General features: G+C 44.5%; 1 protein-coding gene across 12 annotated transcripts in view; it reads right to left on the bottom strand.

Moving 5' to 3' along the window:
- Positions 1-24,790, bottom strand: part of ZBTB38 (zinc finger and BTB domain containing 38) — a 172,567-nt gene that overhangs the window by 64,347 nt on the left and 83,430 nt on the right. For 6 of the 12 annotated variants that reach the window (XR_009261822.1, XR_009261820.1, XM_058730060.1 and 3 more), the window contains one exon: positions 14,440-14,538. The exons of 2 other annotated variants lie outside the window; for them this stretch is intronic. Coding sequence is in view for 1 of the 10 variants with exons in the window: in XM_058730056.1 (XP_058586039.1) it covers positions 16,085-16,129 (45 nt within the window). In the remaining 9 variants the exon portion in view is untranslated. Of the gene's footprint in view, positions 1-14,439; positions 14,539-15,402; positions 15,713-16,084; positions 17,122-24,790 lie in introns of those variants that run through there. 4 more of the 12 variants (XR_009261821.1, XM_058730059.1, XM_058730063.1 and 1 more) reach the window with 4 other exon arrangements.

Here is a 24,790-nt window from a genome sequence, read left to right as displayed (position 1 = left end):
CAGCGCAGAGCCCACATGGGGCTCAAACTCACAAACTGTGAGATCGTGACCTGAGCCATAATCAAGAGTCAGGTGCTTAAGTGACTGAGCCATCTAGGCGCCCCTCCAGATGATTCTAATGTGCAGCCTGGACAATCGTGAATCATTTAAAAGATTTTAAGTGAGAATCATTTGACAAATTTGCAGGCAGATCATTCTGGAAACCATTTGGTAAGAAGGATGTCTACAGGGAGTGTAGAAAGAAGGCAAAGGGAAGGTGGGGAAGAGGAGAGAAAGATCTGACAGCTATTTGGATGGAAGAATCAACTCACCAGAAATGAGAGGAAAGAGAGAGGGAAGGGTTTACACCCCGATACCATTGCCTCAATGTGCCACTGGCAGGTAGGGAACCTGATCAAAGAGCTGGTTTGGGAGGAGGATAATAAAGTCTGTGCTCCCTGAGGAGCCTGCGGAATACGCAGGTGATGCTCTCAGTCAACAGGCTTCCAAAACAGACTCTGCTGTTGAAAGCAAGCCGGCCTGAAGATTCAGATGTGCAGTGCACTGGCAGGCATGGAGGAGGTGGTCGCAGACATGAGCAGGGATACTGCCCAAGGAAAGTAAAGTGGATGAACAGAAGGAGCCTGAGGAATACCACTCCTGAGGGGTAATGGATGTATCAGGATCACCTGGAGGTCCTCATTAAAACTTTAGTTTCTTAGTGCCACTCCAGACTGACAGAATCAGAATGGTCAGGGGGTAAAGCCCCAGAGAGTCGTTTTTCACAAGTTCTCAGGCATTTCTGAATCAAGACTAGGACTGGACACTGCATCAGTTTCTTAATAATGCTGTTAACAAGTTACCACCAACTCGGTGACTTACGACAGAAATTTCTTCTCTCACAGTTCTGGAGGCTGGAGTTTGCACTCAAGGTATCAGCAGGGCCGTGTTCTTTCTGAAGATGCTAGGGGACAATCCTTCCTTGCCTTTCCCAGCTTCTGATGGCTCTAGGCATTCTCTGGCTTGTGGCTGTGTCACTCTAATCTCTGCCTATGTCTTCACATGGACTTTTCTTTATGGGTTGCTCCTCTGTGTGTTTCTTATAAGGCCAGTTGTCATTGGATTTAGGGCCCACCCCACAATTCAGAATGAATTCATCTCAATATCCTTAACTAACCTACATCTGCAAAGACCCTTTTTCCAAATAAGGTCATATGCACAGCATCGGGATACGAACACCTCTTTTGGCGGCCACCATTCAACCTACTACTGACCCCATGGCAAAAACCCATCTGGATAAATGGGAGAGGGGACTGAGATCCAGAACTCCAAGCTAAGTTCCCTGACAGTAGCAGGAAGAAGAGGAAGAAAGAGGGAGAGAGAGAACTATTTCAGGGACTAAAATCAGCAGCTACACTTCCAAGTCTTACGCTGCCCAAGGGACCCCGGGCTGCTAAGAGTGCAGCGCACAAGGCCATCTGAAAGTACTATGCAGACTGGAAAAAATCACCACAATCATAAATTAACAAATGCTAGACCATGGTTCCCTCAAAATACAAGTGAAAGCTTTGAAGGGCTGAAAAGACTTTTCATTAATTCACTTTCTAGACTAAATTAATTTGATATGAAGTTAGGCTTCATTATCTCAGATACTGTGGCCACTTTGTCCTCACCACTCTAGTAGCTTTCAGTCCAGACAAGTCACCGAGGCAGCACAGGATTGGTTACTTCTATCTTTCCAAATGTTTCCTTAGGAGCAGGCAAAACTCTCAGTCACCAACATTAAACAAGGTTCAGTTACACCTTCCTTCTCATGCCTCCCGGGGTCCCCGCACCTTTACTGAGACCACATCCCTCCTCATTTTTACACTGATACATGTTCCACCACTAAAGTCCTACACCATAATTGCTTGTGTCGGTTCCCTGACACGTAAAGGTTTTCTGGCCTCTTAACATAGGAATTTCCTTTCTTGGCAACATGGTTTGCCTGGCCAGAAGGTCAGTGGGGCGTGGGGCAGGTGGAAAGGAACCACATGCTAGGCTGAGGTTAAAGTCATGGCTCAGGAACACTAGCCTTCAGAATCAGATTCCTGGTGTGGTCAAAACCACCCCATCATACATCCTTACAGTATAATGCAACAGGTACATCCCCCAAGATGTCCCTACCCTCTAAGACTATCCGAAAGCATCTTCTAGCTAGCACACCCACAAGGACCAATCTCTACACAAGTCTGTCTCTGCTTTACCACAGCATCTAGAGCAGTGTTCCCCAAACATTCATGTGCATGAGTCAGCTGGGCATCTTGTCAAGTGCATTTTCAGATACAGTGGGTCACATGTATGTGGTCCATCTTCATTTATGTCAGGGTGGAGATGGCTGAGGTGTACAACTGGATTTCAGGTTTAAGGAAACTAAGTTCCTTTACCTGCTGGTGAAATTATAATAGTTATAATGGTGATGCCAATGATGCCAATGACAGGAAGAGCTAATATTTACTGAGCACTTTCTACATGCTAGGCCCTGTGCTAAGTGCTTTACAGACATTATGATTCACTCTGCACCGAGAGAGCTAAGGAAAACAGGAGTGGTTAAAAGATATTTATAAAAAAGGCAAGGCATTTTAAATTCCAGGATGTGCAGAAGGTCAATCAAGTGTCAACAGAGAGAGGCCAATTCTCACACTGTCCCAGTCTGGGACTAGCTAGGCAGTAGCTAAATGCTTGATATTTCAGAAAGCATCTTTGGGCTAAGCAAGTCAATGCTAGAGACTATTTCATGAAATGCCTGCTGTCCCTCACTGTCACCCCATGGCCTGATGCCAGCCAGGTTAGCCTCTGCAGTCTTGGCTTCATTCAGCCGCCTCAGGAGGAACATGCCTGAACAGGGAGTGGCTGCTTTTGGTGGGTTCTTCCTGTTCTATCCTGGGATGGGCACAGTGAGCACTAGGCAGCTTAATCAAGGCTGCTATGTCTGATGCCTCTCAAGATGTCCCCCAGATGTCCTTGGACATACATGTTGTGTTTTGCTGCTGATTCTACTGACAAATGGCTTTGCCAGTATGAGACCAGACACCGTTTATATTCAAAGTGGTTCCCTTATTTGCTGTGACATGGAGAAGGCTCAATGGCCATGACCTTTCCTTGGGATGGGTCTTAAAGAACTTCAGTCCCAATGCTCTGCAAGAAAAGACTGGGCAGGCTGCCACTGAGGAAATCCAGGTTGGTGGCCTGAGTCAGATGGTGTGGCTCTATAATTGGCAGGCAAGCAGTCCGGAGGCTGAATTCAGCCTGTCGATATGTTTCATTTGGCCCTCCAGTACTTAAAAAAATTTTCAAGCCTCCAGTTTGCCCCAATTTCACTATTCTATCTTCTTATACCCAGCCCACATTGAACGTTCATATTATCTTCTTGCCACCATATGTATCTGAACTTTAGACCCTAATCTATAATAACCTAAGTAGAAATCACTTAAAAGTTTTATTCTGCCTATAACGTTTCCATCTCTGCACTGTGATTCAATGCCCTCCTAAAAATTATATGGTGAGGTATCAGTATCCAAGCTTCCAAAACTACTGAAGTATTCCATCTTAATGAAGGATAGGTGGTGAGAAGCCTTAACATGGAGTGTATTTGGGTCACACAATATTTCTTCAGGATCCCTCCAGTTTGTTCATGCCCAAGTGGAAAGTTTCTTTTTTTTTTTTTAATTTTTTTTTAACGTTTATTTTATTTTTGGGACAGAGAGAGACAGAGCATGAACAGGGGAGGGGCAGAGAGAGAGGGAGACACAGAATCCGAAACAGGCTCCAGGCTCTGAGCCATCAGCCCAGAGCCCGACGCGGGGCTCGAACTCACAGACTGCGAGATCGTGACCTGAGCTGAAGTCGGACGCTCAACCGACTGAGCCACCCAGGCGCCCCGAAAGTTTCTTAATATATGAATCCTAGGGGGCAGAGTGGCAGATATCAAACTCTTCACTTTGCTTCAAAAGTCACGTCAACCACAAGGTCAACTCTAGCTCCTCAAAATCAGATTCATACTCCTGGAGGCACCCTGCTTTCCTTTCCAAAAGAGATTCCATATTCATCGTTAGCAGATGATATAGTGAGGGAAGCAATAATTGCTGAGAATGCACAGGCTTTTACCAGTAGTTCCTTCCTGGGTCAGAGTATTCTGAATGACACCGTGCTTCACCACTGTATCACACAAATGACAATTCCAAAAGCTAGACACAGAAATGCAGCCTGGACAACCTGGCAGTCTGGGCTTCAAACAGTGGGATCCACACAATAACGCGTATCTACCAAGATCACAAGTGGCTCCAGGGAATTTTTGCAAAGTGCTCAACAGAACAATGGTGATCAACCCAAGGAAGCAAATTCTGCTCCAGAGACCCTGGGCATAGGGGTGGGGGTGCAGAGCTGATCCTTTTGGTCTCTGACACCAGTGGGGACCTCCTGGAGAAAAGCTGCTGAGCTTCTTCCCTGTTCCGCCACGCTTGCTCCCCACTGTCAACACACAGTCCGCAGTCCACAGCATGTTCCCCCCTGGTGAAATGCCAATGCACAGGGATCATTTTCATGGACCCGAGCTCTCATATATTCGAATCCATGTACGTACTTTCCTTGCACACACGTTTCCTCCTCCTGTGTTTTCCTTGACTTCTCTTCCACCTCCCATTTTTCCAGTCTGAAGCCACCACTGGAAACACTGCAATCTCTGGAGTGAGGCCAGGCATGGCAGCATAGATCCCCGAGGTGGCACAGGATTGTGAAACAGTCACCTCCTCCCTGGGTCCAGGAGATACAGGTGACTGGGAGAGCTGTCAAGCAAGCCTGTCCGTAGGTCTGGCGTACAACTGGAGGCACAAGAGCTTCTGTACCGTGAAAATGCTACAAAAACTCTGGCTGGTCACACAAATGGACACACAGCGGCTGAGACAAAAGAAATTGCCTGGGGAAAACTGGTGGGTGGAAAAGGCAGGAGGAGGAAGGAATATCAAAGGGACTGAGAGTTCCAGTGAGGTTTTGCCAATCTCACACCAAAAGAAACTAACTCGAAACTGAATGAAGGTTTCTGGCCTTAGTCAGGTATCAAAATAGTTCCCTCCCCCCTCGCTCACCTGTTTGACTGAAAGTATCTGGGGGAAAACAGAGAGCAGTTACAGCGATAAATAAGCTCTCTACACTAAAAAAAATAGTAAACTCCTCCAAACAAACCCAAACCTGCTGCAAATAAAAACCCACAATAGGCTGTTTAAAAAACTATGCTTTTGAATATACTGATTTAAAAAAATCTGAAGAACAGGCTGTTCTGCAGAACAGCTCGAGTTTCTGCTTGTGCTTTCATTTTAGAAAACAAAATGCTCATAGACTCCACAGTGGGAGGGGCTTCACACAGGGATTCAAACTCACAGAAAATGGCCACCGGGTTCGGAAACCTGAACACAACAAACAGGACACTCGGGGGACCTTCTGGGAATATACGGCACTTAACTTTCACGACAGTAATTGTCTAGAGACAGATATAACCTTTTTTTCCCCGATCAGTAACATAAATCATGGCCTCCAAAGGATTTGTTTGTGGAACGCCACAATGACTAATCACCCGACTTTTTTTTTTATCCTCCCTAAGCAAGGGAACCTCATGGGGCGAAGAAATAGGTCATTTTTAATGTAAGGTAGCTACTAGGATTAGAGGTAAGACTCCTACTTAAACTTCATTTAAAAAAAAAAAAAAAGGCCTCAAAAAGGATTTCCTAAAATAGAAAGACGCGCAAATCATCTTATCAGAAACTCATAACAATAAATAGAAAAGAAAGTCTTAAAATAGATGATGATTCAAATGTGGCAAAAAGCTCTTGAGTGATTTCCTGAAAATGTCAAAACCAAAACCAAATATCAAGAATATTAAATACACAACAAAACAGGGTAAGAGACTCACTCTATAGCGTATACTCGTTTAAGAAAAGATGTGTTTCCCGGGTAATTAACGGTGCTTTGGTGCAAAAAGTCAACTTACAGTGTATACTGGCTACAGAAACTCCAGAATTGCTAGACCTTGACAGGAAAAATTTCAAAGGTCACGTTCTTTTTTTAACCCTATTTACAGCACTCAGGGTAGGCCAGTTCTCTAACGTCTGAGTAAAACCCCATTCAGGGCTTCATTTCTTTGCCACCTCACTGCTGTTTCCATCTATCCTAGTGCCTTCTGCTTACTCAAGGTGGTCCTCCCATTAAAGCAAAGGTGGAACTCACATCAGTCCAAGGTAAGGGGAGAACACAGGGCAGAAAATATGGTTCTGCAGCGGGCACCCAGGAAGCAGGTATAACTCTGGCTGCTGTGACACAGTCCTAGCTGCTTCCAGCCATGAGCATAAAGACAGCACTGGGACCTTGAGAAGACTTGCTCTTTGAGCTCATGTCAGGGACTACAAGACCAGAATAAACAGGTATAGGCAGGGACAGACCAGAATGCTGAGTAGATTTTTAAAAAAGGAAATCCTGGGGCGCCTGGGTGGCGCAGTCGGTTAAGCGTCCGACTTCAGCCAGGTCACGATCTCGCGGTCCGTGAGTTCGAGCCCCGCGTCAGGCTCTGGGCTGATGGCTCGGAGCCTGGAGCCTGTTTCCGATTCTGTGTCTCCCTCTCTCTCTGCCCCTGCCCCGTTCATGCTTTGTCTCTCTCTGTCCCAAAAATAAATTAAAAACGTTGAAAAAAAAAAAATTTTTAAAAATAAAAAAGGAAATCCTGGGGGCATCTGGGTGGCTCAGTCGGTCAAGCATCCGACTTTGGCCCAGGTCATGATCTCATGGCTCGTGAGTTTGAGCCCCCAGTTGGGCTCTGGGCTGACAGCTCAGAGCCTGGAGCCTGCTTCAGTTTGTGTGTGTGTGTGTGTGTGTGTGTGTGTGTGTGTGTGTGTGTGTCTGCCCTTCCCCTGCCCCCCATGCTCTGTCTCTCTCTGTCTCAAAAATAAACAATAAAAAAATTATTTTTAATTAAAAAAAAAGGAAGTCCTCACTTTGGTCTAGAAGTGAATCAATGTTCTATCAGAGTTAATCAGAAATCTCTATGCCTACGTGAAAATGCATACAAGTTTGGGTCTCTTGCCTGGCAAGATAAGAAATTCTGCTTTGTCTTTACTGAATTGGTAGTCTTATTATCTAATTGTAAACAACTCTACAAATAATCAGAAGTTGTTCTAACACATGAACAGGAAAAATAACACAGACAAAACGGGGCCTGGAAACAATATCCAACTCACGAAGCAGGAAGTGACAGCTCCCATCTATCTCACCTTACACAAAGCCTGCCTTCATGGATTGCTGAAATAACCTCAGGATGCTCCTCTAGGATTTAAATAGCCACTGGTTTCTCATGAAAACGCAGCATAGGATAAACACACGTATAAAAGCGGCCAGCAAAAGGAGTCAGCAAAACACAGGCATTGAAATGGCCAGTGAAAGCTGGGTCTTCCTCTTCATATTCATTCAGAAAATATTTAATTCCTATCAAAATTAAATTATTTTATAGCGTAGTAATTTACACTGGAGTAAGAGAGAAAAAAACGCTTTAAAAAAAGGAAGCCGGGGCACCTGGGTGGCTCAGTTGGTTAAGTGGCCAACTCTTGATCTCAGCTCAGGGTCATGAGTTCAAGCCTTGTGTTGGGCTTCACACTGGGCATAAAAACTACTTAAAAAAAAAAAAAAAAGGAAACCACCTTCTGCCTCTCCCAGTTTAAAAAGAAAATTTCTCGACTACTTTAATTGACAAGAGTCCACTGGTCAACAGGATGGAAGTTTTGCATCATGGTGTCCTACTGTGTACTACAAGGCCAACAGGCATTATGGTCCGCTCTCCAGCAGAACAGGTTCAGCCTCTCTTTACGATTTGCTTGCTCATTGCCATCTTCTGCTCTCCTTATAACCTGCCTTAAGACAGGACCCACCTGTTTCTGCAGAGAACATACTGGACTGGGCACTGGTCACTGGGTTCTGTTCCCAGCTTGCTACTAGCTGTGTGATCTTGAGTTAAAGTCCTAGCACTTCCCTGGACTCCTATATCTTTATCTAGAATGTGAGGAGGTTGGGCTATTTCATTTCTGAGGTTCTTTCTAGCGAAGAAATTTGAAAACCATGATTCCCTACCTCCTATTTTATCATCTCTTGATTGATTCCTAGCCAGGCTCTGTCTTTTTGTAAGAATCTTAATTTTCCCCCAAACAATCTCCCACCCTTAAATTCATACACTTGCCTCAAAAGTGTAGAGGGTAAAAGCAGAACCCAAACTCTGGCTGGTACTAGTCTGTCTATGAGGACAGTCAGATGGAACTCTGAAATCAGGATCCCCGGAAGACCTTAAACACGGAGTTAACTCTTGCTTCCCCTTTCCACCCGCTTGTCCCAGCACCTCTGTTTTTCTGCTGGAGAGGGAACAGATTTACTGCATCTTAGAGCTAGAAGGAACCTCAATAATCACTGAGCCAAACCTTCTATGGTTACAGATGTGGAAACCAAGCCAGCAAAGCTCTACAACTTTCCTTCCCAAGGTGGCTCAGTGGGTCACGGAGACAAGTCCTAGGCCTCCTGGTTGGTCTGGTCTCTCACGCCATGGTGTTTTTTGTCTCCCCCAACCTCCCTATGCAGGGCTCTGGGCTCCTTCCCTCTCCCCACCTTAGGCTTCAGGATCTCAGAGGATAATCAACAAACACTTGTTGAGCACCTCTGGGCAATCCCCCTAGGAACTGTTCTAAACGTTCAACTGGCACAGTGACTCTGGGAACATTCAGCCCTGCACAGGGACAGTAACAGCTATAAAAAGACACAAATTGATGGATCTTATCAGTGTAGAAATCCACTGGTGTTTTCACTTTAAAAAGAAAGCTTGCAGCAGCACATGGATAGTAGACAAGGATAGGTGAGGGAGACAGGGGTGAGGGAGACAGGGGTGAGGGAGACACGGGTGAGGGAGACAGGGGTGAGGGAGACAGGGGTGAAGGAGACAGGGAGGTGCCACAAGTGTGGGGTCCTAATCTGACACCTGGCACATAGGTAATATTTATTGAACAATTTCAAGTTTGCATGTTAGCTTTGCTCCACTTGCTTCTTGTAAAAAATTCTGAGGTTACCATAATATCAAGGACAAGGGACTCTAAGTCTTCGAGCTAATATCAGAAACACGGATCTACTTCATACTCTCTGTATATGGCTGGGGACAACAACAGGGGGTTCCCTACCCCTGAGAGATGCTGGACTTTGGAATCAGACCTCAGGGTGTGAAAATCTCATTAGCTTCCCTACTAAGCTTCTTTGCCCCAATTTCCATCATGCCAGGTTATTCTGAGGTTCTAATACAATGGCTAAAATACTGCACATAAGGTATAGAATTCACTTCATGAAAACTGCTCTGTCTTCTACCCTTGGGCACGATGAGAACAGACAGAGAAACTCTAGGAAGGCTCCAGGCCACTGGCATCCTCCAAAAGAAGCAAACCATCAACAGAATGCCAACAGCATTATAAAAGGATAATTTTAATAAACATATTCCAGTCATCTGATTTTTAAATTATGTGCAAGGAGCACAAAGAACAACTCAATATGAACAAATCGAGTATGTTTTATATTCTCTATACATAGCTTAAACATCAATATACATATGTCTCGATCCTTTCTTGTGAATAAGCAAAGAAAACAACTAGGACTAGGAGGAAATATAGGATCAGTTATTTTTTCATAGATTAAGTGACGTTGGGATAGACAAGCGATGTGAACTAGCCTAAAAATTATATGATTCCAAGATGCAGACAGAGAAATGTAATCAAATGGCAGAGATGTTTATCAACCCTAGAAAAATACATTAAGATACATCTTACTGCCACCACTAAATATGTTATTTATTTGCCACCACACTTAAAGTTACATTGCTTTTGCAAACTCTGGGCACGGGGACAGGGTGTTACCACTGACTCCATAGGAAGAGAAGCTGACTCGGAGGCATGTCACCCCGTACTGCTGTGGATATGCTGTGCTGCAGACAGAGACAGTGGGGTACAAATGCTAGCATCCCTTGACTATCTGGCACTCATTTGTTTTTATCTTATTACAAATACAATCCATAAACATTAATGATACAAATATAAAACACTGGAAAATAGACATATCTCTGATAGAAAATGGATTTGAAACCGGTATATCAAGTCTCAGGTCTCTCCCTTCATCTGCTTCCTAGAAACTGGCATTTGTTAATCCTCATCTTGCACTGCCTGTTTAAAATGAAGATCTCTGTGGGGCGCCTGGGTGGCTCATTCGGTTAAGTGTCCAACTTCAGCTCATGTCATGATCTCACGGTTAGTGAGTTTGAGCCCTGCATCGGGTTCTGGGCTGACAGCTCAGAGCCTGGAGCCTGCTTCGGATTCTGTGTCTCCCTCTCTCTCTGCCCCTCCCCTGCTCACGTTCTTCTGTCTTTCTCTCTCTTGCTCTCTCTCAAAAATAAATGATAAACGTTAAAAAAATAAATAAAAATAAAATGAAGATTCCTAGACCCTCCCCCAAATCTAAATAATCAGAATCTCTGAGTCAGGGGCCTGGGAACCCACATTTTAATTCCCCAGGTGGAATCGTATCCATTAAGTTGCTAGTCACTTGAATTATCACAGGATAGATTAGCTACAGTGGGAGAAATGCTCTTTCCGTGATAAAATCAACACATTAAAATGAGTCATAAGGATAAGGCTTTATGTATAGATGCATATTACACAGACATTTACATACCTATACAAGGCTGTAAGAGGAAAGGAATCAACACTTATTAACTGCCTGCTATGGTACGATCCTGACCAAATTATATATTACTCAATCTTCAAATAATCTTATTTGAGTTATAGATGGAAAAAGTTAGGCTTCGAGACATAACTTTTCTGAAGTCACAAGCCTGGAAAATGGCCCGGTGAGGTTGTGAAACTAGATTTATCTGACCCCAGTCTTCTCATTCCATTGTATTAAGCTCATATGCCCATGAAAACACACACACATACACCACATACATACTCTTTCTCGCTCTTTGTCTCTCAAAAACATACATCATACAATACCCTTTTAGTAAAAGGCAAAAGAATTAAATTACTTTTAGAAAACCTCTTGTATCAACAGAAATGGGAGTTTTTGAAGAATTTATTCTGTCGACGGTTATTCTTTGGTCTGCCTGCTCACAACAGAATAAAGTGTATGACTACTATCAAAACCAAATTTAACAGCTGGAATTTTAGTAATCGGAAGTGTGCTTTGGGCCTTGCTGGGGTCAAATTTAATAGTGATTCTTGATTTGTGCAAGCTACCAACTCTTAGAAATGAAACCATTTAATATTCATTCTGCAAGTCATATCATCTCACAAAGGAGATCACAAACATGATCTAGCCCTTGTCAATCCAGTGGCCATCCTGAGGCCAGCCCCCACCCCCCAGCATCTGGTACTTCCGTTCTCCCTCCACCGGGAACCCCCTTCTGCTGGCTGCTGGAGTCCTGCTCTCTTGCCAGACTCATCCTCTAGGTCCTCCCTTCATCCTTCTTTCTTTTCTCAACCTTTGCCTCCCTATATTCTCTCTCTAGAAAATCTCTCCTCCCACCTTTTCTTGTATCTTAATGACTCCCAAGCTAGCCCAGGCCCTCCTCTGAAGCACAAAGGCCGTATCTGTCAGGGGGATGTGACCGCCTCAAACTCAGCCCCTCTCAAATGCAGCCCCTTCCCACCTCTGAAGTTTCCCTCGTGGGCAGCACTGCCTAGGAAATCTCAGGGGCGGCTTTAGCTATTCGTTCTCTACTGCCAGATTATATCAATTCTCTCCTTTGCATCTGTCCCTTTCCCATTTCACTGCTATCGCCCATTTTAGGTCTTCCCCTCTCCCGCTCTCACCTTTCCTTGGTGGACTGTGGAAGCTTTCTCACTGGTCTTCAAGGCTCCGGTTTCTGCCCTGCCTTTCCTCCTGATTGATCTCCCCATGAGCTACCCACAAGAGCATGCCCCTGATGCATAGCTGTTCAAATATATTCAGTAACTCCTACTGGCTAATACATTCGTATTTCCCAGTCTGACATTCAAGACCGTACTGTTTGGCACTGAATGTTCTCAGTTTTATTTCCCACCGGATGGATGCCTCTATAGGCCAGTTCTAACTCAGCTTGATTCACTACCTTTCCCTGAACATGCTCCATGATCTCTTCTCCCCGTCTCTTTGATGGAAACTCCGCTTCCTTCAAGGACTTGCTTAAATGCCTGTTCTCAAGAAAGAGTCCCTTGACTCCTAGGAGAAAAAGAGACCTCTTCCTTTTCAAATTACCAAACTATATCTTTTGGCATTTACCACAGTTATTTCTGCATCTTTTACTTCCTCACCTACATCACAGGGCCTGAGAGGGAAGGGATCAGATCTGTTGAATCTGTTTTCTCTAGCACGGTGACGTACTCATGTGAGCACTCAATAAATATTTGCTTCGTAACATTTATAGAACTCCTAAAAGTTTACAAAGCACATTCACATTCAACATCTCATTTGTTCTATTTGGAGTTAAGTTTATTACAAGGAGCAGTCAAGACTTACAACTGATTTCTGTTGCTTGATGCGATTACTGGAGCTATCTCTAACTCTACTCTGTAAATTAAAGTAGCTCTTACATTGCTTTACTTTTGAACACTCATAGTCCTGGGTAGCCTTCAAAGCTAAAGAGGGGAGGGGTGCCTGGGTGGCTCGGTCGGTTAAGCGTCCGACTTCAGCTCAGGTCATGATCTCACGGTCCGTGAGTTCGAGCCCCGCGTCGGGCTCTGTGCTGACAGCTCAGAGCCTGGAGCCTGTTTCAGATTCTGTGTCTCCCTCTCTCTCTGCCCCTCCCCTGTTCATGCTCTGTCTCTCTCTCAAAAATAAATAAACATTAAAAAAAAAAATTTTTAAAAAAAGCTCAAGAGGGGAGAATTTCAAGTCAAAGAAAGCCCCCTTGCCAAACTGCTTTCCTCTATGTCTACTGGTTAAGTGCACAGATAAAAGACTTCTACAAGCAGGTGACAGTAACGGCAGAATCAAAATTTTAAAGAGAAGAAATTCCTTTCTTAAGATTTCAAGATTTTTAAAAAGACCTATATATCCTTTAGGAGTCAATCTCGAACATTCTTGGAGCTGATATTCCAGCATGTTAACAATAACAAATCTCCAATAGTTGGACAAATAATTCCGTGCTAAAAGATTGAACATGATTAATATCATGATTTTAAAAATATAGTAGTATGTTTGGTCTTGAATACCCACGTGCCTTGTGGGAGCTCAAGAAATATTTGTTGAATGAACAAATCAATGAATTAATCTGGAGAAGACCTTACTATCATTTATAAGTTGAAAGTATACGTTTATTTATTTTTATTCTTTAAGTAGGCTTCATGCATTGAGCAGAGCCCAGTGCGGGGCTTGAACTCATGACGGTGAGATCAAGACCTGAGCTGAGATCACGAGTCAGATGCTCAACTGGCTGAGCCACCCAGATGCCCCGAAAGTATAAGTTTTAATAGTTGGATGGAAGTTTATGTTAAATTTGAAAAAAATGAAAAACTGCATTGAGAGGCAAGAATTGTGATATGTCAGCTACTCAGGTTTCTTCCTATCACAGATCCCACTACGACTGCTGGAGAAGCAGGGGTGAACATCAGGTACTGACCGTCTGACTACCTCTTTGGAGTTTAGGTTGCAAGCTCCTCATGGGCAAGCACTTTGCCTTGAACTCTGTGGTCCTAGCAAAGTGTTCTGCATTCAGAAATGTACACCACAAATGTAGCATGAGATATGAAGCCCTCCGTGACCTGTCTGCATTTTCACACTTTAATCCTTCACACCTGTTCTTTTTTACCTTGTAGGGGTATTGTGAGGAGTAAGTAAGAAAAAGAGAGAGAGAGCACTCTGCTGGGTTGTCAGTTCTTGCCAACACACGCTGCAAGTGTCCTGGAGGTGGGCGCTTCACATCTGTGCTCTCAGTGCCTAGCGTGGTGCTCACTCTGCAGCCTGGAGCTGGCTGCATGACCGAGCAGCTGAGATCCAAGGTGCAGTCCTGCCTCTGCTCCAGCCCACTGGGTCACCCTGAAGAGTCATTTAAACTCTCTGGGCCGCAATGATGTCTGCGGGCCCTTCCGGTCTGGAGAAGCTAGAGATCTATGAAGAGATTTATAGAAACTCCCACAACAGTCACTGGCAGAACTGGAACAAGACACCAGTCGTCCTGAAGCCTCGTTTCACTTAGTTCCCCCTGCATCACAGGGGCCTCACGCGTCATGTCTCCTTAATAACAGTTCACTGAAGTGTCGTCATTTTGCAATCCCCAAATCTACTGGATCGCTGGCACAAATCATATGCCCCTTGGGAGTCCTTCAGTCCCTCAGAAAAACCGTTTCTTATTTCATACACACTAAGGAGAGATGCAAATTCAGTTACCTCAGTCAGAACACACCAGCACTAACAGTTTCTTGTGCTTTGGAAGAAATCACTTGGAAATTCTTGGTTCTGAGTCCTCCATCTCCTCCACATCAAGACCTAAAAAAGAAAAAAAGGAAAGAAAGAAAGAAAAGAAAAGAAAAGAAAAGAAAAGAAAAGAAAAGAAAAGAAAAGAAAAGAAAAAAGAAAAAGAAAAAGTACAACGTCCCATGACTGGGTGCCAGGATTTGATGTTTCAACAACAGTAATTATCATTAGCATGTGTATTGAGCACCTACTATAAGTTAAGCACCGAGCAAAATGACTGCCATACATGACTTCATAAAGTCTTCATAATACCCCTTGATGTAGGAGACATCCCCCATTTTACGGCTACACAAAAAGAAGCTCCGAGAGGTCACAGAATCTATTCAAGGTCACACAGGTAGTTTATGTTAGACCTGAGACTTAAACCGAGGTTCATTTGATTCCAAAGCCTGGGTTATTAACCTGTAAATAAGGGTTTTAAAAACTTTTGACAGTGACTCACCTTTTAAAAAAATTATATTATATAAACAAACCCCAAAGTCTCAAAACAACACTTACTATACGCATTGCACTCTGATTATTTTCCGTCCAATTCTTTTCCATATTGGATTATGTGTTTTATATCTTTAAAAAAATTCCTGCGGTAACGCACTAAACTGATTCCACAATCTTCTAATGGGTCCCTACTCTTGTTGGAAAAACACTACACTTACATATAGTACTTCACCAGAAGTTTCTCTGAAACAACGGACTAAATCCTCCTATGTTTCTTTTTAACCATGCCAACCTGACTGGAGGAGTTGAGCTTCGTAATTAGGAGAAAAGTCTTTAACCTTTAAAATATGTATAAGACACCATAACATATATCATTTATAATGGATCCTTAAAAGGAATATTCAATTAGGGCCAAAGTCCAGAATGCAATTAGTCACTTACCTACAGAAGAGAAGGACTTATAAAGTGGAATCGCGGACAGACTGAAATCTCGGGTGATTTATTATATACTCTGCAAAGAAGCAGCTTACAGCGGGCGGTTGTGTTGTACCAACAGAACAGACCTAACTACTTGCAGAAGAGGCTGAGATTGCAAACCCCTGGGGGCAGGGTCCTGCCTTTGCACGTCCCATTCAATTTCAGGGGCTTGGTGCTGAACCAAGAAAATCATCAGCTTCCCGTTCGGTCAGGACTGGGGTCCCAGTCGTAGGCCGGAGGAGGGGAGCTGCGACTGTCAGCGCAGTTCCTGAGCCTGCTGGACCTGAGCCCATAACGTCCCCGGCCCTTGGGTGCGCATTTCTCCCCCCCACCCCCCGCTCTCTAGCACAGCCGCGCAGTTGGGCCACTAGATGCGGCGCCACCTGCCCCGCTCTGCAGTTGACCCCCTTCCCTCGCTGGGGCGCAGGCCCCCGGGTCCGGGCACCTGCGGACGCTCGGTCTCTGCAGCTGCTCGGTTTTCCAGCGTTTGCAGAGCTCACGGCTCTGCGTCACCCTCTGCCAGCCAGGTTTCGGGGCTCCCTCCTGGGCAGAGGAGGGGTCAGGCCGGCCGCGCCCGGGGCCCCGCGTCCGCAGGCCGCACCTCGCCCACCCAGCCACGCACACAGACCCTGCGAGTGGCACTTACAGGGCTCGACTGCTCCGGCGCGAGCGCGTTTCCCTGGGGGTCCATGGCTCTTCCGGACCCGCGAGTCCGGCCGCTGCGCCACACAGCACCGCCCAGAAAATGGACGCCGGCGGCTCGGCTCTGCCGGCCCGGCCCGCCCCCGGCGCGGGGTAGCGGACGCGACCTGGCTGGAAGAGGTCGGCCCGACCCTCAGCCCGCGGGCCGGGGCGCCCGGAGAACCGCCGCGCGGAGGACGAGGCCTCGGGAGGGTGGCGGCGGGACAGGGGAGCGGCGGACGCACGACGGCCCCGCGAGGCCCACACCCTACCTGGTGCGACGGCGGGGTGGGGGCTGGGGGTGGGGAACTACGACGGCCCCAGACTCCACCAGGGAGGCAGCGGCCTCCACCTCCTTCCCGAGGGAGAACACAGCTAGGAACCCGGCCCAAGGACAACCCCGTTAAGGGGGCCAAGGGCCACTGAGCCTATCAGAACAAGGCCTGGGGCCGCAGAAGGACCCTGGGTTCCAGATCGAGGTCCCAGAGGGCATCCAAACCCTGCACGTTGCAGAGAGGCAGGATTCGGAGAAAGTCGAGCGCAGTTTTATTGTAATCAAATTCTCAGAAAGAGGGTGTCACCTGTGCTTTCCCATGGCTGTCAGGAGAGGCCTAGATAGATTTTTCCCAACGTGGCGTAAAAAAGCATTTCACGGAAAAGAGCCAGTCCTCTTCCTCAAATAAAGGGCACTGACTGTCTGCTAGGATCTTTCTTCCAAGATTCGGGGACTGCTCCTGAGAAAGTATTTACCGAGGCCTGCCACAAGCTTGCCTCGTGGAGCTATCAGCCTGGATGGAGCAGTAATGCGCAGGTTTTGTTGGCTCGATTTAGTAACAAAATTCATCCACGTTCCCTGCGCTTTGGTAGTATGGGTCTTACTTTAAATTTTTCTCTAGCGAAGATTTACTGCAAGGTTACAAGTTAAAAGGATCAAAAGCCTGTTATGTGGGACCCAAGGAATTTAACAAAAACCCCCTACCCCTGGACAAGCAGAGCAAGACTAACTCCATTTTGTGCTACACCCACCATGTCATGTATAACCCCCACATGACCTACTTACTGCTTAAGACACTCCCTCACCCTAGTCAAGCCGCTGAGCACACCCTTACTGGAAACCGGCTCATATAGGAATGCGGAACCCCTAACCGTCAAAGAATGTAAACCCTGCCTTTTGCCCGCCAAATGCGCGCCAATTTTTAAACCCGCCTTTTTCCCACCAAACTTGTGTGCCAATTCTGACCAGAGTGATAGGCTAGTTCAAACAGTTACTACAGGGTAAATTGTAATTCAATTGGCCACCTGCGTGTGGACTGACATGACTATGCAACTTTCTGTGTGTGTTACAATCTCATTGGCCACTGGCCCCTATAAAACTGCTACGCCTCTTAACCTAGGGGTCCAAGTCCCTGCTCTGCTTTGTCGGGTATACTTGGGCCCAAGCTCGAGCTTGCAAATAAACCCTCGAACGTTTGCATCGGTATCGGCTCCTTCGTGGTCTCTCGGATTTGAAATCGGGGGCATTACAGTTATCCTGGTTTCAGCTTGGAATACAGTGTTTGCAGTTCTGTATCTCCATTCCTGCCTATATTTGAAGAACCGGATCATGGTGAAGAATAAAGGAGATTGCAATATTAAATACACAGCCAGCATAACATTTTATGTAATCAAGGAAAAATATATTGACTTGAAGTCAAGTTAAAGACTCGTGTAATTTAAAAATAAAGGCAGGGTTTTGAAGGCGGGTAGTTTGGGCAACATGCACACACATGTACATGAGCAGTTCCCGACCTTCCCAAAGCCAAGTACCCTCTAGCCTTTCTCTGTAGGCCACATGTTTAGAAAGATCTATTCCACTAAATTGCGTTTATTAACTAATGATTCATCTTCCCACTTGAAAAAACAACAACCCTGCAATGTTTTTGTGTAAGTAACCACCGATCAGAGCTTCTACAAAACTTGAGCCAATCCACTGTTACTGGTGGATTCCAACCTAAAGAAACTTGTGGTCTGATTGCAAGTTTACGTGTTTCCATTGAGGCTTTTGGAAACTGAAAATCATTTGGCAACCAACCCCCCCCCCCCCCAAGAAAACTGAGGCATGTGAATTAAGAACCACGGGTTGGAAAGTGCCGGTATGAGCCATGACTGTCTGTGCTTTCTTAAGATTGGGAGATGGGAAGTGGTAGAACAAGGCAATTTGGCTTTTGGATTCTGCCTTCCCCGGGTGTAAAGCCCACCTTTGTCACTTAGAAAGCCACTCACTGTGTGGCTTTTAGGCAAATTACTTAACCTCCCTGAGCCTCAGCTTCCTCATCCATAAAATGAGGCTACTTTTAAGATTACACTTACCTAATAGGGCTTTTAAATCATTAAATGGGATAATACCTGTGAAGTATCTACAATACTGTTGGGCGCACAGTAAGCGCTTTTTAAGCGTAACCTGTTGTGGATGCTAGTGCTGGAAGGGCAATTATTTCAGAGCTCTACGTTCCTACCATCCAAGCAGTAAGAATCATAGCTACATATGTACAGCAACCTTCACACCCTAGAAATTTTCCATGGGCAAGCTGCCAGGGTCACATGGCAAGTGACATAAAGGGATTTAAACACAGGTCTGACTCCACAGTCCACTTTCTTTTTAAATTTAAAAAAAATTTTTTTTTCAACGTTTTTTATTTATTTTTGGGACAGAGAGAGACAGAGCATGAACGGGGGAGGGGCAGAGAGAGAGGGAGACACAGAATCGGAAACAGGCTCCAGGCTCCGAGCCATCAGCCCAGAGCCTGATGCGGGGCTCGAACTCACGGACCGCGAGATCGTGACCTGGCTGAAGTCGGACGCTTAACCGACTGCGCCACCCAGGCGCCCCCACGGTCCACTTTCTTTTCTGCTAACATGTTCCAGGTGGTACCTTGATCAGACACTGTCAACAGCTTGTTAAGGGTGAAATCGGCTCTGGCTTTCCTAAGAGGCTTAGCAAGTGAATGGCTCCTTACATCCACTTGGGAATTCACAAACAGTGGCATTTCTCTCTCATTAGAGCCAAATGTTTCTCCAGAAGCAAGGAGATTTCCCCAAATTGTTATTAATAACTAAAATATCATGGCAACAGTTTTGAACACCACAGCCGAAAACTTACATAATCAGCCTGTCCTTCAAAATTTTCCACCCTTCCTCATAACCAGTCTCAGATTCTCTCTCTTAATCATTCTTTTGAGTAAGGGGAACTATCTGGAAATTTCCAGGAACATCCCAACTTGTTATGATTTTATTCTTTTCTCTAAAGCTTTTATTCTTTTCTCTAAGTTCTCTTCCCCAAACAACTAAACGTGATTTGTTTTTCTATATCTTTATACTTTTCAGTTCAATACATTTGCAAATCCGAAAAAAAAAATTCTAAGACTTTCAAGATCCTCTCCTCTTAAATGTCTACCAGTTCTTCAACATCTCCAAACCATGGCTGCTGGTCCTTTTCCAGTGGCTTTTTCTAGGAGGCTTTCCTCGTTTTCTACCTCATTTCCTTTAATCACCACATGATTTCTGCTATGCTACAACTACATGCTTGCATTTTCTGATTTAGGACTGTTGACCAATGTAACATTTACTGCCCTCTTCTCTCTCTCTCTCTCTCTCTCTCTCTCTTTATCTCTTTCTCCCTTTTTTAAGGTTTCAATATTATCATAATGTATAAAAAGACTCAAGTTTGTCTCTTTTTAAACCCATTTCCTTCCTTAATTTCCCGCCATGGGTTAGGAATCTATAACTCATTTTTTTCCCCATATTTGCAGCACTTTGTTAATCTGCTGTTTTACGTTTCTTCTCTCTTTCCCGAATCCTGGCACTCACCAAATTTCTATCACTTGGCCTCCCTTTATGTAGCTGCTTATCTTTTCCCTTTAAGCATCTTAAAAAGTCCGTGTCTGAATCGTCTTCTCTAATCTCTACCACATTCCTAAAAAGGCCTCTTGTGATGGTGCATTGAGAAGTCTACCAAAGCCCCTGAAGAGGCAGTGTTTAGAACAGGGGCTCTAAGGCTCCTGGGAGCCAGGCAGAAGTAATATGAACTGGGGCCTGCAGAATAATTCATATCCTGCCTAAGTGGGAAATAAACGTGGTTACTACCCAGCCCCAGATCAATTGTTGCCATGTGGGAAGGCCAGATCTGCAGAATTTCCCAATGAAGCCAAAAATCAGGACTTTTATATGAAAACCTATGAAATGTTGACTACTTAAACAAACAAACAAAGGAATCTGAATCTGATCAAGTCTCCAGCTGTAACTATCAATTTACAGGAAATTTCTGCAACAGAACATGGAAAACAGCACCGACGAATGTAGTCATCAGATTTTAGACTGTAGACAACCCTACAGGTCAAATAGTATTTTTTCAACAATTTTTTTATAGCAATAGCAAGGATGAAAGAAAGCAGGAAGGAAATCAATAAATTAAATGGAATTTAAGGGAATATCAATTGTACTGTAAGGACCTTATTTGGAATTGTGCTTTGAATAAGTAAATTATTTTTTTTAATGACATAATTGGACAAATTAAGCCATATTAGGAGAAATGCTATGATATTTCATGTTATTAAAGAATTATTATTTGTTGGCAATGATAATGATACTGCGGTTATTTTTCTTAATAAGTCACATTTTTAAATGTATTTTTTTAGTAACTTACATTTTAAAAACTTTTTATTTATAAATATTTCAAAGTTACAGAACAATTTCAAGAACAGTACAAAAAACCTCCTATATACACTCTACTCATATCTTCCTACCTACCTACCTACCTACCTAATTTTCTCCTGAACCATTTGTAAGTTGCAGACATTATTCTCTTTTGCCCATACATACTTCAGAATTTATTGGCTAAGCAAAAGGGCTTTCTCTTAGTATCCTTGTCTTTTAGAGAATCATACTAAAATACTTAGAGATAAAATGATGTGATGTCTGGGATTTGCTTCAAAATAATACAGGAGAGGATTACATAAAACGAGGTTTGCCAGCCGTTGAGAATTGTAGAAGCTGGGTTTCATGTAGAACATGGGGTTTCATTAATCTGGCCCTTCCATTAAGGTTCAAGATTTTCATAATAAAGTTTTAAAAGATTATGTAAAGAAAGGCCTTAAAGTGACATGATATTAAGTGAATGCGAAGAAGATACAAAGTTGTCTACAAAATATTATCTCAAGTATTAAAAAAAATCACCATGCATAGATAAAAGATTGAAAGAATACATGCCAAAATGTCAACATTTCAAATTATTTCACAGTAGGTATATATTACTTTTATACTTAGAACTATATAAATATAATGAGAAGGATTAATGATTAGAAGCAATTAAAAAACTGGAAAATGGGGGCGCCTGGGTGGCTCAGTCGGTTGGGCATCCGACTTCGGCTCAGGTCACGATCTCACAGTCGTGGGTTCGAGCCCCGCGTCGGGCTCTGTGCTGACAGCTCAGAGCCTGGAGCCTGCTTCCAATTCTGTGTCTCCCCCTCTCTCTGACCCTCCCCCATTCATACTCTGTCTCTCTCTGTCTCAAAAATAAATAAACATTAAAAAAAAAAATTAAAAAAAAAAACAACTGGAAAACGGAAATATTGTAACTGGTTCAATTAAAATTGTTAACAAATAAAACACACGTGTGGACTGGACTGACCAAAGGGCCCCCAATTTGCAGATTGTGACTTAGGAAACAGGGCCACAGACTATGATCTATGGACCAAATTTGGCTCACTACCTGTTTTTGTATAGCCTGCAAACTGAGAATGTTTCTTACAATTTTAAATGATTGGGAAAAAAATCTAAAGGAGACTAGTATTTAATGATCTGAAAATTACATGAAATTCAACACTGAAAGTGTGTCCACAAGTGAACTTTTATCAGGACATAGCCACTGTCATTCATTTCTATATCTAATGCAGGGCAGTGCATATTTTATTACTGTTATACTTAATGTTCTATATTATTAAATTTTGTCAAAAAAAAAAAAGCTTATAGAGGGGCGCCTGGGTGGCTCAGTTGATTAAGCATCCAACCTCGGCTCAGGTCATGATCTCACGGTTTGTGAGTTTGAGCCCCTCAACGGGCTCTGTGCTGACAGCTCAAAGCCTGGAGCCTGCTTCGGATTCTGTGTCTCATTCTCTCTCTGCCCCTCCCCCATTCACACTCTGTTTCTCTCTGTCTCTCAAAAATAAATAAACGTAAAAAACATTTTTTTTAAAAGCTTATAGAAATTTGCTTTCTCTGTTATTATATAAATACCTATGTGGTATCCCCAATTGTGCCTCAATCCACAAAACCTAAAATATTTACTATCTGTGCTTTAGGACTGGGCTTCCCTGTGACCTAAAAGAAGCATATTGTAGAAACTGCACTGGACCAGGAGTCAAGCATGGCCTCTTAACTCTCCAAGTGACCTGGAGAAGTCACAACGTCTCTGGGCCACAGTTCTCTCAGTGACAAAAAAAAAGTGTGTCTAAGGTCCACACAGCAACTGAAGTCTGTGATTCACATTGCTGTAAGAGCTAAGCAAGAAGTACAGGGATGATGACCGCACTTAGTGGTGGCACACCAGCTGGTGTGGTCCTCCTACAGAGCAAGGACTCCGTGAGAGTAACCACTGGCACTCAGATCAGGGTCTGGATAAACTGGTGAAGAACTAGGAAGGACAGGCTTTGCGGGGGGGGGCTCCAAAAACAGAGCAGCATGCTTGTTATGAGCAATACGACTTCGGGAGAGAGTTCCTAATATCTGTAGCTTAAATCAGGTATTTTGGATCTCTCTCTCTCATCTGGGCTTTGTAGAAGATCACAACGCAGTGAGAAGTCTGCTTATTTCATTTAAAATTCAATCCAGGGGCGCCTGGGTGGCGCAGTCGGTTAAGCGTCCGACTTCAGCCAGGTCACGATCTCGCGGTCCGTGAGTTCGAGCCCCGCGTCAGGCTCTGGGCTGATGGCTCGGAGCCTGGAGCCTGTTTCCGATTCTGTGTCTCCCTCTCTCTCTGCCCCTCCCCCGTTCATGCTCTGTCTCTCTCTGTCCCAAAAATAAATTAAAAACGTTGAAAAAAAAAATTAAAAAAAAAATAAAATAAAATAAAATTCAATCCAGATCTAGCAGAGTAATGGGGGTGAGGGGGTGGGGGGCTCTCTGACATTCTCAGATGGAGAATAGAAGCCTTGGGATGGAGACTTCATAAAAATTCTGGGATAAATTACCCTTAAGGATGTCAGTCTGTAGGCTCTTTGTACTAACCAACATGGGACAATTAAACCGCAAGGCCAACATCACCATGGAAGCCAGACAGAACATCATGGTGCCAGTCCCTATACTGCAAGCCTGCAGCCTGCATTTTAGACTTCTTTTTCTAGTTGCACCCCCTCTCCGCTCTTTGGCCCTTGGACCCTGCACCCCCAGCTTCAGTGTAGGCAAAACAGCATCTCCTTTTGTTTACCTGCGGCCTCCTGACTGCTCCCTTTGTCTCCTCCTATTTTCTCTGCCCCCACCAGTCCCTCTGCAGCCCTCTCAGTCTGCAGTCCCCTCTATCGCCCCATTTCGCCTCCTAAATGACCACCCCATTCTCTTCCACATCATTTCCGCAATAGCCTGCAGTTTCTAGAGAATCCTTCAGTGATGTAGCCCCTCTCTTTCCCTACTAAAGCTTCCCCTCTTCCCTTCCACAGCTCAAGAAACAAGAGAAAAGGGGGAAAAAATTACAAGGGCACTGCCCTTCTGGGATTTAACCACATTCTCAGCTGGTGGCTTTTGTTTTCTCGTCTCACTGGCTTGTAAGGCCCTCGGGGCAGGCGCTCCGCAGACACGTCATGCTCTGAGCTGGGGAAGATGGGCAAGACTGTTAGGCCTTAATTAGAGCAAGGCCTCAGTCAGGGTAGAACATTTTAGCAGGAAAAAGGAAAAAGGAATTTCAAAATATCCACTTGGCAGCAATGACCACAGGGGAAGGAAGAGGTTTATTGTTTTATACAAGGAAAATCACGAAAGCTCTCACAGCTTTTCATGAACACAGAAATAATATTTACACTGGCAATTTTAAAACAAAACAGAACCAGAAAACAAACTCCCTCTGCAGGCCAAGTGTAGTGAGTGTAGACCCAAGTGCTAGTCTTGAACCCTGAGCAGGAAGCTGCAGAAGCAAGGAAAGCATTAAGGGAAAGGATGCAAAATGAGTTACAAGATCAAAAGAACACTTTTCTGGTCAATGAGACATTGAGGCCATAGCAGAGCCACACCGAGATCACCTAACAGAGACATGAGCTTTGGCAACTGGTCTTTGATATACCTGTTACCCGTCAAGCCTTTTTTGCAGGACAGACAGCAGGGAGACCCCCACTGTCAGACAGGGAAGGTAAAAAGGCAGAAGCATCTTGCCTGCATCACAAATTCAAATTTTTGCATTCAAGGGCCTCTCAACTTAACATCTGCTCATGAATGCAAAAGAGTGGCAGCCGTTGTTGAAGTCACCTGGCAAATGTAGGCAGACCAGCTTGGAGCAGGGCAGCCAGACATACGGTGGCTTATTAGGAGCCAAGACATCTTGGGAAGGTGATGAGGATGAGATATAGAGTCCCAGGAAGAAGCCCCCCTGCCATCAGCTGAAATGCCCCCAAACTGAAGGCTGGCCTCCAAGGTAACGGTATAAAAGGCC

The sequence above is a fragment of the Neofelis nebulosa genome, chromosome 5 (genome assembly GCF_028018385.1).
Source record: "Neofelis nebulosa isolate mNeoNeb1 chromosome 5, mNeoNeb1.pri, whole genome shotgun sequence".
In the NCBI taxonomy this organism is placed as follows: Eukaryota; Metazoa; Chordata; class Mammalia; order Carnivora; family Felidae; genus Neofelis; species Neofelis nebulosa.
The sequence above is the reverse complement of the archived record's forward strand: the minus strand, read 5'-3'. Positions and strand labels throughout refer to the sequence as shown.